The 12,906-nt window shown below is 34.5% G+C and overlaps 2 protein-coding genes across 2 annotated transcripts; both read left to right on the top strand.

Annotated features, from left to right (window-relative positions):
* Window positions 1-445: 445 nt before the first annotated feature.
* On the top strand, window positions 446-2,358 carry LOC102583676 (cytochrome P450 78A3-like). Its single transcript, XM_006360581.2, has 2 exons — window positions 446-1,435; window positions 1,534-2,358. Exons 1-2 carry the CDS (start codon window positions 467-469, stop codon window positions 2,158-2,160), a joined length of 1,596 nt encoding a protein of 531 aa, XP_006360643.1. The 5' UTR covers window positions 446-466; the 3' UTR covers window positions 2,161-2,358.
* A 5,389-nt stretch (window positions 2,359-7,747) lies between these two features.
* LOC102583352 (histone deacetylase complex subunit SAP18) lies at window positions 7,748-12,606 on the top strand. The gene is made up of 6 exons (XM_006360580.2): window positions 7,748-7,927; window positions 9,353-9,385; window positions 10,116-10,226; window positions 11,187-11,282; window positions 12,139-12,216; window positions 12,297-12,606. Exons 1-6 carry the CDS (start codon window positions 7,814-7,816, stop codon window positions 12,333-12,335), a joined length of 471 nt encoding a protein of 156 aa, XP_006360642.1. The 5' UTR covers window positions 7,748-7,813; the 3' UTR covers window positions 12,336-12,606.
* The last annotated feature ends 300 nt before the right edge of the window (window positions 12,607-12,906 follow it).

Below are 12,906 nucleotides of genomic sequence, written 5' to 3'. Positions count from 1 at the left end.
TTTTTTATGTATATATAATAGTTATTGAATCCTTTTCAACTTATTCGTGTGTTAATTTCTTCATATTTTGAAACTTTCTAAGAGAAAACCCTGACTCCGTCCAAGCAAATATAATATCCCGACTCAACATTTTTAACGTGGAACATATAAATTCAGAATCCGCCTCTGATGTATATGTTCTTAGTTGCCTTCACCTTAATTCATCAATTGTCATGCATTCGTGCATCCCTCCTCAATATTACCTAATAGTTGACTCAATTGAATTATTTCTACATCAAAAAAATATTACCCCACTAGTTGTGTACTTGTATTATCCATTAACAATATTCCCACATCACGTGACAATTATTCTACTCATGAATAATATTATTATTCCCAAAAATATAATTCAAATTTTTGCCTATATAAACCCATTCAACACCTCATATCTTATACACCAAAACCAAATTAAATACAAAAAAAAAAAATGACAACAAACACAGAAAACCTTTGGGTTTTTGCCTTCGCCACAAAATGCAATTTTTTCAACCCCATCAACTCCATGTTATTTGCACTTATTTTATCTTTCGTCTGGTTTATCATCAATATGATTTACTGGACTCACCCCGGTGGTCCAGCTTGGGGTAAATATAACAAATTAACAAAATATTTACTCGTTAAAAATCCGATCCCAGGTCCAAAGGGCTTTCCTTTTATAGGTAGTATGTACATGATGACTGGTTTAGCTCATCAAAAAATCGCGAATATGGCTGAATTTTTCAAAGCTAAGCGTCTCATGTCGTTCAGCTTAGGTGAAACCAGATTTATCGTAACATGTAATCACGTCGTAGCAAAAGAAGTATTGAACAGTACAGCTTTTGTTGCACGTCCTGTTAATGAATCTGCGTATGGATTAATGTTCGATAGAGCGATCGGGTTTGCCCCTTATGGGGTTTATTGGAGAACGCTAAGGAAAATTGCATCTACACATATGTTTTGTCCAAAACAGATTAAAGCGTCTGAAGCTCAACGATTTGAAATCGCGAAACAGATGGTGGCGATTTTTAATGGGAGTGAAGAAGGCTTACGTGTTCGAGATGTGGTGAAAAAGGCTTCTTTGAATAATATGATGTGTTCTGTTTTTGGACGAAAGTATAGTCTCGTTGATTATTTTAACGATGAGACGGAGGAGGTGAGCGAGTTAGTCGATGAAGGTTATGATATTTTGGGAATACTTAATTGGTCTGATCACCTACCTTGGTTAGCTGAATTTGATCCACAAAAAATTAAGTATAGGTGTGAACGTCTAGTGCCTAAAGTGAATCGACTCGTGGGTAGGATCATCGATGAACATCGAGCTCAACCTAGTAATGTTCATCGCGATTTTGTGGATGTTTTACTCTCTCTTCAAGGGGTGGAAGCATTATCAGACTCTGATATGATTGCCGTACTCTGGGTAAGCAACTATATAGTATATGATTTAGAATTACATATATATACCTTTTATTTATTTGATTGATTTAGAATTAATTTCATTTTTGTCACTATATGTAGGAAATGATATTTAGGGGGAGTGACACGGTGGCAATTTTAATAGAGTGGATATTAGCACGGATGGTACTTCATCCTGAAGTTCAGTCAAAGGTACAAGAGGAGGTAGACAAGATTACTGAAAGGTCACGATCAGTGATTGAGTCTGATGTAACCAACATGGTTTATCTACAATCAGTAGTGAACGAAGTACTTAGGTTGCACCCTCCGGGCCCACTACTGGCGTGGGCCCGTCTCGCGATTGAGGACACCACAGTGGATGGGTATCATGTTCCTGCGGGGACCACTGCTATGGTCAACATGTGGGCCATCACAAGGAGTGAAGAGGTTTGGAATGAACCACTTGAGTTTAAGCCCGAAAGGTTCATGAACCAGACCGAACCTGTTATTTTTTCAGTGTTGGGGTCTGACCTAAGGCTGGCACCATTTGGTTCTGGAAGGCGAAGTTGTCCTGGAAAGACACTTGGTTTGACCACAGTCACTTTTTGGGTAGCATCGCTCTTGCAAGAGTTCGAATTCGGGACTACTGATGGATCCAAAACGGTTGATTTGTCTGAAGTACTAAGGCTTTCATGCGAAATGAAAACCCCACTGATGGTGAAGGTGCAACCAAGAAATTTAACTAATTAAACGTCCATTATATTAGTTGTTTACATTACTATGTGTCTTTACTGTGTTGTATTGTTACTTAAATAAGAAGTATGGTCTAATTGTTAGTTCTTTATATTTACTGTAATGTTTTACTAAATACGTTATTATGTAACAAAATTTATGTTAACAATTAATTTAGTGTCATGGAGTGGATATATATGTTATTTTTCTTTCTTATTCTGCCTGTCTTATGTGTATGTACAGTGATGATTAAACCAATTCAAGTTATAGCTAAGACATATTCTCCCTATTTCAATATATGTAGAAGTCTTTTATTGGAAGCTTAATTAGGATTTAAAGTTAATTTTCTTATGTTCATTTGTGTTCATTCATTTTTCGGAGTAAAATTGAGGAAATTATGTTTGGTCATTAAAATTTCAAAAAATTGAAACTCAATTTCAAGTTTAATTTTGAAATTTGAAAAACATCAAAAGTTTATTTCCACTTTCACTCCAAATCACTCATGAAAATTTAAAGACAACTCAAATTTCTATTCATGGTTAAACACAACTCCAATTTTTAAATATCATTTTTGTGTATTTTGAAAGCGAATTTTTTTTTTGCTTCAAATATGCCAATTTTCATGGTCGGGCGGGCCTTATATTTTTAGAATTTTGAGATAGTTACCTATATATACCATTCAGTCATCTAAATCATCAAAAATGACTAAAGTATACACTACATATACACTCTATTGTGTATGGGTGTGTATATATAGTATATGCATATGGATGTTATATGTACAACTATGTACAAATATGTAAATTATATATATATATATGTATGTATGTATTGATATGTGTATTATATGTATATGTATGTATAGTATATGTATTGTCACACTCCTACACTATCTCCTAGACGCGACATGGTGCTTAGAAACGCTCCTACACTATCTCCTAGACGCGACATGGTGCTTAGAACCACGAGTGACCCCAAGCTAACCTCATGGCATAACATGACACTAAGGGGTCGTTTGGTTGGGAACAAATTATCCCAGGATTAGTTATCCTGGGGTTAGTTATCTTGGGATAACTTATGCCACCATGTATATATGATAACTTATCCCATCACTATGATATAAATGGTGGGATAAGTTACCCCAAACATGACAACCATACAAGATACACAAATTTTATCTCATCACTATTTTCTTATCCCATCACTATTTATTTTTATCCCTCACACCAAATGACCTCTAAGATTAGCAAAACAACAAAAAACTTAAATACATTTGCGGAAGCTAAAATTGAAATATCTGGATAGAATTCATAATATTGAAATAGAAAATGTCTGGAAGACAACATAACATGACAGAATCTAACTAACTGTCTGAAAGACTCTACTAACATGAGTTGCTAAGACAAAACCCTGGCTAGGGGTAAAAATCGAACCGACCGATAAACCGAACGAAAAAGTGTTATTGGTTTATTGTTATTGGGTTAACAATTATTTAATGGTTTTATAAAAAAAATTTATTGGGTTATCGGTTTGATATTGAATTTTTAATATTGGGTTAATCGATAACCCATTGAGAATATAATAATTTACTATTTTAGTTTTTAGTCATACATAAATATCAAACAAACAATATTAGTATAATCACTATATTAGACTATAATTATAAGGACCCTACACAATTAACATTACTTAGTTAACCTGCTCTCTGCATTTACCCTTTAGGTTTTAGTATTACTTTAGTCTTTAGGTTCACAACGTCAAAAACCTAAAGAACTAAGAACGATGACGTCTAAGGTTTGCAACGACGACAACAAGGGTTATGCAATGACTAGGGTTGTGAATTATGAGTATTTGCTATAGTTTTACTACACTAAGAAGATTTTTGCACTCAATGAGTAATTATATTTCTCTCTTTTTTATTTTGCGTTAAATTGTTGGACAAGTCATATGTTTATTTTGAAAGCATTTTCTTATTGGTTAAACCGAAAACCGAATCGTTAAAGACCAAAATCGATAAATCAAAAATCAATAACAAATATCTTATTGGTTTCATTATCGATTTAGCATATTTAAAAATCGAAAACCAATAAACCGAACCGATAATACTTAAAACCGAATTGCACCGACTGATACACACCTCTACCCCTGGCTAACTCTAACATATATGAAACTGAAAGTTCAATACCGAAAGAAAGATACAGATTGTCCTCGATGAGATGAGGACTCACTGATGTTGCTGCTAGATGAGCAGAGATAACACTAACCACTCACCTGATGATAAGTGTCATCATCTATATTATCAAACAATAAATGCATAAAGTATGTGGTCAATACTTTAAATATACTGAGTATGAGGAAATGCATAATAAACATGATATTTGAACAAATTTGTGAAACACATTGATGTAATGATCAAGTAAAATAACATGAAACTCAGATATACTGATCTGAAATTACATATATACAAAGTCATGTAATATCTGAAAATCTGAGTGTGTGGTATACTAAAACCGACATAAAATCATGTGAGCTAATACATGAAATTTAATGTTCTGCCCCCACACTGAAAAGAGAGTGTACATACTTGCCAAGGTAAGAACCCGATCGCTAAGTTAAGGTGAATTCACTAACTAAAGTCTATAAAGACTAATCCTACGGTGGCACGTAGTTCTGAAACTTAGAGATTGCTACTAAAGGTCCATAGACGCTAAACGAAAACGTTCATTTCAAAAGTCCACTTTGGTACTAAGTATACTCCCAAGAAAACATGCATAAATCTGAAAACAATAATAATTATTTGTACTACTGAATCATACGAGATAACTAATAAAATATTGAGTAGCTCATAAATCATGATAATTGAATATAATCTGAAAGCATCTAAATCATGATATATATGTATATATACTTAGAGATACTTTATTCGAAAGCATCATAATTCATAAAAATATGATAATCTAAGGCATACATATGAAAATAATAATTTCTGATCATGAAAATACTTGCTTGCTATGGGTTTATGAAAATATCATTGAAAACATTGAATTATAATTAAAATCATGCAATTGAAGACTAATCATGAAGGAGAAATTGAATTTTAATAAGAACTCATGAAAATCATCTTAACCTTAGTTTTGGGGAAATCCTAACTTGAATAAATTGAGGTTTCTTTGGGACTAAATGGTGGAAGAGAGACCTATTGATGAAATTTCCACATACCTGAAATGGAAACCCTAACTTTACTTTTTCAATGGAGGCTTGAAGCTTGGAATCCTAGCTTGCTTAAGGGTGAAAGACTTGAGAGAGAAGAAATTAAATTTTGGGTGAGTTATGAGAGAATGAAGGATTTGGACGGATGGGAATCCTTTAATCCTACTTAGAATAGGTCAAAACGACGTAGTATGAGGATTAAAAGAATGAGAAAAGACCAAAATGACTCTTATTAAAAACCGTCGAAAGGACTTTACGAGGGTATCTACGGACCACAGTTCTTTTCACTGACCATAGGTCCTTGCTCGTAGAACTCAAAGGAAATTTATGAGTTTTTAGACGTTCGAACCACGAATTAAAATCATGACATGTAGTCCATTGTATGATACGTACTGTCCATCTCTAGGAAACAATATATTGAAATACATATTCCCCAAAGTCTGATCTATGTGACCCTTTCTACGAACCGTAGATCCAATTATATCCCATGTTTCCCTTATATCTTGTTCAAGTCAAAATTTCATGTTTTTAAGTTGTCCTACGAGGTATGTCTACGACTCGTGAAACCAAACACGACTTGTGAAACCCAATCATAATCACCGAACCAATTATCCTATTTCTGAAGTATCATCTACGAAGGGTACCTACGAGTCATACTTACTTTTATGACTCTTAAAATATGTCCGTAAAATCCAAAAGTCTGTAGATTTCAAATTTTTCTGCATTCTCCAAACTTGATATACACTAAGAGACTTCTAAGGTGTTACAATGTTTCCCCCTTGAGAACATTCGTCCTCGAATATGGTCTAACTAGGTTGAAAAAAGTAGAGAAAGATCTCCAACCCAATACTGAAACCTAAACACTGAAATTGAAGGAGAAACCGACTCGGGACAAAAATATGAAGTTTAAACTGATTTCCTGAACATGTATGCATACTGAGATGTGAAAATACAGAATAACATGAATATGAAAGTGTACTGAGGAGGAATTGTTACCTCACGCTAAAACTGAATTGGAAGGAAAGAGATTGGGGGGATGGGTACTTAGACATCATATCAGCTTCGACTTCCCAATAAGCATCCTCAACTAACTGATTCTTCCAAAGGAATTTTACTGAAGTGACTTTCTTATTCTTCACCTTACGAATTTGACGGTCAAGAATTTCAAATGGGACCTCTTCGTAAGAGAGACTTTCCTTCACACCGACACTCTCTAAAGGCACAACTAAAGTTAACAAGGACACATGAAACACTGAATGCACTAATGCTAACTCTAAAGGAAAATCCAACTCATAAGCCACATTGTCAAAACGCCTCAAAATCTGATAAGAACCTACATAATAGGGATTGAGCTTCCCTTTCTTACCAAACTTCATCAACCCTTTCATGGGTGAAGTTTCCAGATAAACCCAATCACTACAACAAATTCAAGCACTCTCCTCCCTATTTCGACATAAAATTTCTGTCTACTCTATGCCGTTCTCAACCTATCCCTAATAAGTCGAACTTTCTCCATAACCTCATGAACTGAATCAAACCTTATCAAGCCATTTTACCAATTTTAAACCAATCAATAACAGACCTACACTTCCTACGCTAGAGTGCCTCAAATGAAGAGACTAAAACTTCGAATAGAGAAAATGATTTTTTAAAGAAGTACACAACGAAAAAATTAGTAGAAAAAAACACCTATATTTACTTAAGGATTATGGGTCTTGTGGTACTAATAAGTACACAACGAAAAAATTACTAGTAAAACACACCTATATTTACTTAAGGATTATGGGTCTTGTGGTGCTAATTTTTTTTTTTGTGAATGAAAGAGAGACTCGTTTCATAGGTAGCAAAGATAGAAGAAGGTGTTTTTCTTTGACCCAAAAAATACAAAATGGCCATTTTATGCCAGATAATCAAAACATGGTTATTCTATGCCAAATTTTCAGTATAAATTTTAGGAATCATATAGTTTTAATATGAAATTACAATATATCCCTATTTAGTTTGTAATTACATTAATCCCTGAAAAAGTAAAACAAACCGAATACATAATATGTAGTTCGGATACATTAAAAACTAGCTCAGATACATTATAAAATAAACCGGATACATAATATGTAGCTCGAATACATTAAAAACTAGCTCAGATACATAATATGTAGCTCATATACATTATGAAATAAACCGGATACATAATATGTAGCTCGGATACATTATAAAATAATTTAGAATTAGGAGAGAAATAAGGGATTTTAGAGGATTTTGGAAATAGAAGGGAATATTGAAAATAAGGAAAACATAAGACGTGTATTTTAGTAATTTTTCCAAATTTTCAATTTTATTAAAGCCCAACAGGGTTCTAATACTACAAGGCCCAAGATAAAGATCCAAAGCTAGAAAAAATTGCTTAAACCCCTGTTGTATGAAAGAGTGACAGACCGACGGAGACCGGAGTGAAACAACAATGGCGGATGTTCAGAGAAGAGGAAGACCATTACCTCCTCCTCCACCCAGAGGTCCACTTGGTCCACCTCCTCAAAGGATTGCTCCACGGCCCGTACCAGTTGATCGCGAAAAGGTCCTACTTTTTTTTCTTTCTTTCTTGCTTGAATCCTCTGTTTCTGACTTAGGTTACACTGGTTTGGTTAGGGATTTAGGTTGTTTTTGGAGTGAAGTAGCTTGTGCTGGTGCTTTTTGAGTTTCGAAGCTATTTTATGTTGCGGACTCTCGCTAGGGTTTTGGTTAGAAAAGATCTTATTTTATGGTGTATTGCTATTCAACAGCAACAACTCTGAGAGGAAAATTATATTGCTTATACATAGTTGAAATTATGTGTTAGTCGGCTTTTGTGCACCTCAACTAATTCCATGTACCTGTTACCTCACAACAGCAACATGTTCCACCAAGGCTAGAACAATGAGAGGAATCACCTAGTGTTTTTTAATCTCCGCTCAGATTTGAACATGAGACTTCATAACTCTCAACCACTTCATTGGCCACTAGGCCACACCTTTAAGTATTAAAATTATGTGCATGTATATATAGTAGATGTTGAATTTCCTTTTGACTTCTTCGTGTGTTTATGAGCCTCTAGTGAAAATCTCACCTCTGCCACTGTTGGGCTGACCATATCATTTTGCTCTATTTGGACTCTTTTTGTTTCAATACTAATTTGACTAGTCTTACTCTGGTTGGTGTATTAGTATTCATGGAATGAAATTTGATTTGGTAAATGGAAGTTTAACACTAGCCCCCAAAAAACAAATGTAAGTTTGAGAATTTAGAAGTTAAAGGAGAATGCATCACTATGTAAATTGAAGAAAAATAAAATGCAATGGTGATATACTACTTTCTTCCATGTCTATTCTGATTTTACCATAGGACTATATCAAGGATATGTACATGCATAAACTTTTTGCCAATTTACCCAAAAGAAGACCTTTAGCCTGCCATAAAAGAAGCAGTAAATTGTGAGGAGACAGTGTCCATCATTTGGTACAGTACCGATCACCGAATGGGCTGTTATGGTTAATTCATGTTATGTACCTTGATAAATAGAATTTTGTCTGGTTTGCTTTTACATTTATTTTCAAAAGAATGGAAGCTTGGTTGCCCTTCCTCCTTCTCAGCCTGGGCAGACTAAAAAGGTAAAAGGCATGCAGGCACTTGTGCTGTTTGTTGTACAAGCTGCTTACCAAGTTGAAGAAAATGGAGTTGTAACTGATACTAGAAATATATGAACTGAGACCTGGCATCACTTTGTATTATCTTGGGACCATACATGCTGAGTAATCTAATGATTGTTTTATTTTTGTGTGTGTTCTCTTTATCAGCATGTCGGCATGTATTTTTCTATTAACATGTGCAAATATTTTGCATTTTTTGTTTGTACTTGCTATGCTAATGTATGTTCATAGAACATAAATCGAGTATTCTTTGCATATGGGAAATTACTTACAAAACCTTTTTTTTGTTATTTTTTGGGGATTCCATCGAAAACCAGACTTGTCCTCTGTTGCTTCGTGTTTTCACTAAGGTATGTTCTCCAATCGAGCTCCTTTTTTTGGTTTTTCTGTTTTGATAGAAGGTAAATTTTTATAATGGAATAACCATGAGCAAGACAAAGACCTTTCAAAGGTGTTCTATTGGACATAACCCTTAGGGGTCGTTTAGTAGCTGGTTAGTTATGCATGTATTAGCAGTGTAGGGATTAGTTATGAGTGAATCTATGTATTATTTTATGCATGTATTAGTTGTGCAGGGATAAGTTATACATGTATTAGTTATTCCACCTATCCTGCATAAAATAATACGATTCCCTCATAACTTAAACGTTTCTAAATTGTTAATCAAACATTGTATTAATTTTTACATGAATTAACTTATTTCCTATCTACCTACCAAACGTTGTATAAGTTATATGAAAATTAGTACATGGATAACTTTTTTCTTATCCAGCTACCAAATGACCCCTTAAGTTTTACCAGCTTTGGAGTTTCTGAAAGTAAATGAAGTTATCTGTAAGATTTTGCTTTTCATATTGTGTTCGCCTTCTAAATGTATATGATTTGCGTATGCTGCACTAGTTGATTTTCCCCAAAAAGTGGCCATGCAAGCATATTTTTTGTTTCACCACTTCTAAGACAAGTATGAAACAAAAAGCTGAATCACTTTCTGGTTAATTAATGATATACTCAGTGGGTGCTGAATCACTTTCTGGTTAATTGATGATATACTCAGTGGGTGCTTCACCTTGGAACTTACAGGTTGGAGGCCATCACAATGTCAATGAATTTGCTGTGAGAGGCAAGGAACCCAAAGATGAGGTCCAAATCTATACATGGATGGATGCTACTCTGCGCGAACTAACTGATCTGGTATGAAGAAAGTAACACACAGTATATCTTTTAACTGATCTCTTCAATTTAGTTGTTGTCTCCCTCCTCTTTGTATATTCTCATGCTCACTATCTGCCAGCATGCATAAAGCAATTCAGGATGTTAGGATATTGTTGCAATTTTCTTGCAATGTGCCTTCTATCCTCCTTGTATGACTAATTGTCTGGGAGATGAGCTGTTTTTATCTTTTGAGTGCTGAGTCTTCTTCCATATACATAGCTTGTATTTGAGTTGTTCAGTTCATATATAGTACCTCATTGAAACTAGGAGCAGCATCCTATGAATTTCTGACCTCTGTGAGCTGGTATATTGATAATGTTCGGCATGAAAGTAAGAGTGTAAGATGTCCTGAACCAATTGATGTTATCAGCTATTGCTTAGACAGTTGCAGGTTATGTCAAAACTGTCTCTCTTATGGTTTTATGTGAGCCAACTACTTATCAGAAATGAAAACTCCTTATTTGGAAGGAAATTAACTTCAGATGTTTTGAAGGAAGTAGTTCTATTCAGAAAATCAATTTGAACTGAATTCTTACTTTTCATTTTTGGTGTTAAGAAAACATCTAGAAGATTTGGATTCCCTGTTAGAAATTATTGAATCCTTGAAAGAAGAATAAGGCTGTATACTTCTGCTTGTTTTAAACATGTAAATATGGCTTTTTTTTTTTTTAAATGGTCATGTAAATATGGCTTCGGCACAACCTTTCTACCGAAGATTTGTAATATTGTTATCTTTCTTTTGAAAAAACCTTATTTGGTCTGCCTGGATGCCAAGCAAAAAGTTGCAGTGTAAGTAATCATATCCATCTGCAATTCTGTGGCACAATTTGTAGACAATTGGTTCTGGGACCATGCCGGTACAGCTGTACTGTGGCTGTATATTTCCATGGCAAACATTTACATTCCATCTGATTTATCTATTTCCTGTGACTGTATCAGGTTAAAGAGGTAGCTCCAGAAGCAAGACGAAGAGATGCAATTTTGTCCTTTGCTTTTGTCTATCCGGATAAAAGGGGGCGCTTTGTCGTTAGAGAGGTCTATCTCACTTCACTTCTCTATATGCTTGTTTGTACATGAACTTGGTGTTTGCATTTGATAGTGTCCTTGTATCCATCAATGCCCTTTATCTTCTTATCTGTTTGCCTTCCATCCTCTTTTCTAGGATATTATGTTTATTGGCTAGATCAGTCTTTTGTGATTGTTGAACTACCATCAGCGCAAAATTATTAATTTGTCAACTTTCATCTAATGTGCACACATATCTGTATGGATGATATTCAAGGAAAACAAAAATGTCTTTGGTGCATTGAAATTGCTACCCATGTGACTAGAGGATTGAGGGTAAAGGAAAATATAACACACCATCTAAACCGAACTTCTTGTAGATTAATAGTTCTATTTTGGAAGACACCCAAAATATAGTTCCAGAAAGATGATGAAACTACAAAGTTGAAATGAGCTCTGACTTTGGTCTAACTGCTGACCAGCAAACATGAGATAATTCGCTTTTGTCTTCATTGTTCTGCCTTGGTGATGAACCAAAATGCTCAAGTAGGGATTGATCAAAAGTTATTCTTAAACTATGTCCAGGGAATTAATGCTCCTACAGTCTATCAATGCATGTGTCGTAGTTTTATGGTTAAATTTCAATTCCCAATAGTAGCAAAATAAAAGGAAATTAGGAAGTTCCGAGATTTTGGAAAAAGTGACAGTTAATTGTAGTATTTACATCCTCATTCCTAGGCGGGAAATGTTTCATCAAATTTTACTGTTCAGATGTTTTTGTGTGAGAAATGCAGGATTGCATTTCCATTTGTAATGCAATGGTATATGTTCGTGATGTTCTCAAGCAAACAGTGATCTTATAGTGTTTATTCTCTGTGACATGAAGGTGGGGACTACATTTTCTTACCCCAATATGAGGCGACCAGATAATGGCAGCAAAACATTGAGTGAACTTAAATTTCAGGTAACACTCTGTTCATATGAGATCATTGACCTCATCGTTTTTCTCGGAATTTGGTATTGACTTGTTTCTTGCTACTTCAGATAGGAGATTACTTGGATGTGGCTATCATGTTCCAGTGAGCGTTATGGCACCTGTATTGGAATTGGAATTGGAATTACGCAGACTTGTACTACTTTGTGTTTCTTCTTAATTCTACATATCTGTATTTTTCTTGATAAGCTGACCTAATGTTCATTTTTGCTGTAAATCTGAGATTCTGTCTAGAGTTCTCTATGACTAGATCTGTTATATTACGTTAAGTATGTCATGGGATTTAACTGCATTCTTCGCTAACTCCATCGTTATGAATTGTCAACACTTTTATGATACTTTGTGATTTCCTTTAGTGAATTCTATGTCCCAAAAGTTTGTGGAACTGTGATTTTGTGTCTTCCCTTGGCAAATTCTTATGTTGATATTTGTAATACCCATGGACTAAGCCAGTTAGTTTCTGAACACTAGAATAGTGTTTCCTCATCATGATCGACGTTTGGTAGAGTGTATAAGTAATGTTTGTATTAGTTATGTTAAAGATTATTTCTTATGCATTGTATTAAAAATAATGCATTGCATAGCTTCTAGAAAAAAAATGTTCGTTTACAAAAGTACCTTCCACACCTTAAAATTTTTATGAAACAATAATATTTACCC

This window comes from Solanum tuberosum, unplaced genomic scaffold (genome assembly GCF_000226075.1).
Source record: "Solanum tuberosum cultivar DM 1-3 516 R44 unplaced genomic scaffold, SolTub_3.0 scf00328, whole genome shotgun sequence".
Taxonomy (NCBI): domain Eukaryota; kingdom Viridiplantae; phylum Streptophyta; class Magnoliopsida; order Solanales; family Solanaceae; genus Solanum; species Solanum tuberosum.
The sequence above is the reverse complement of the archived record's forward strand: the minus strand, read 5'-3'. Positions and strand labels throughout refer to the sequence as shown.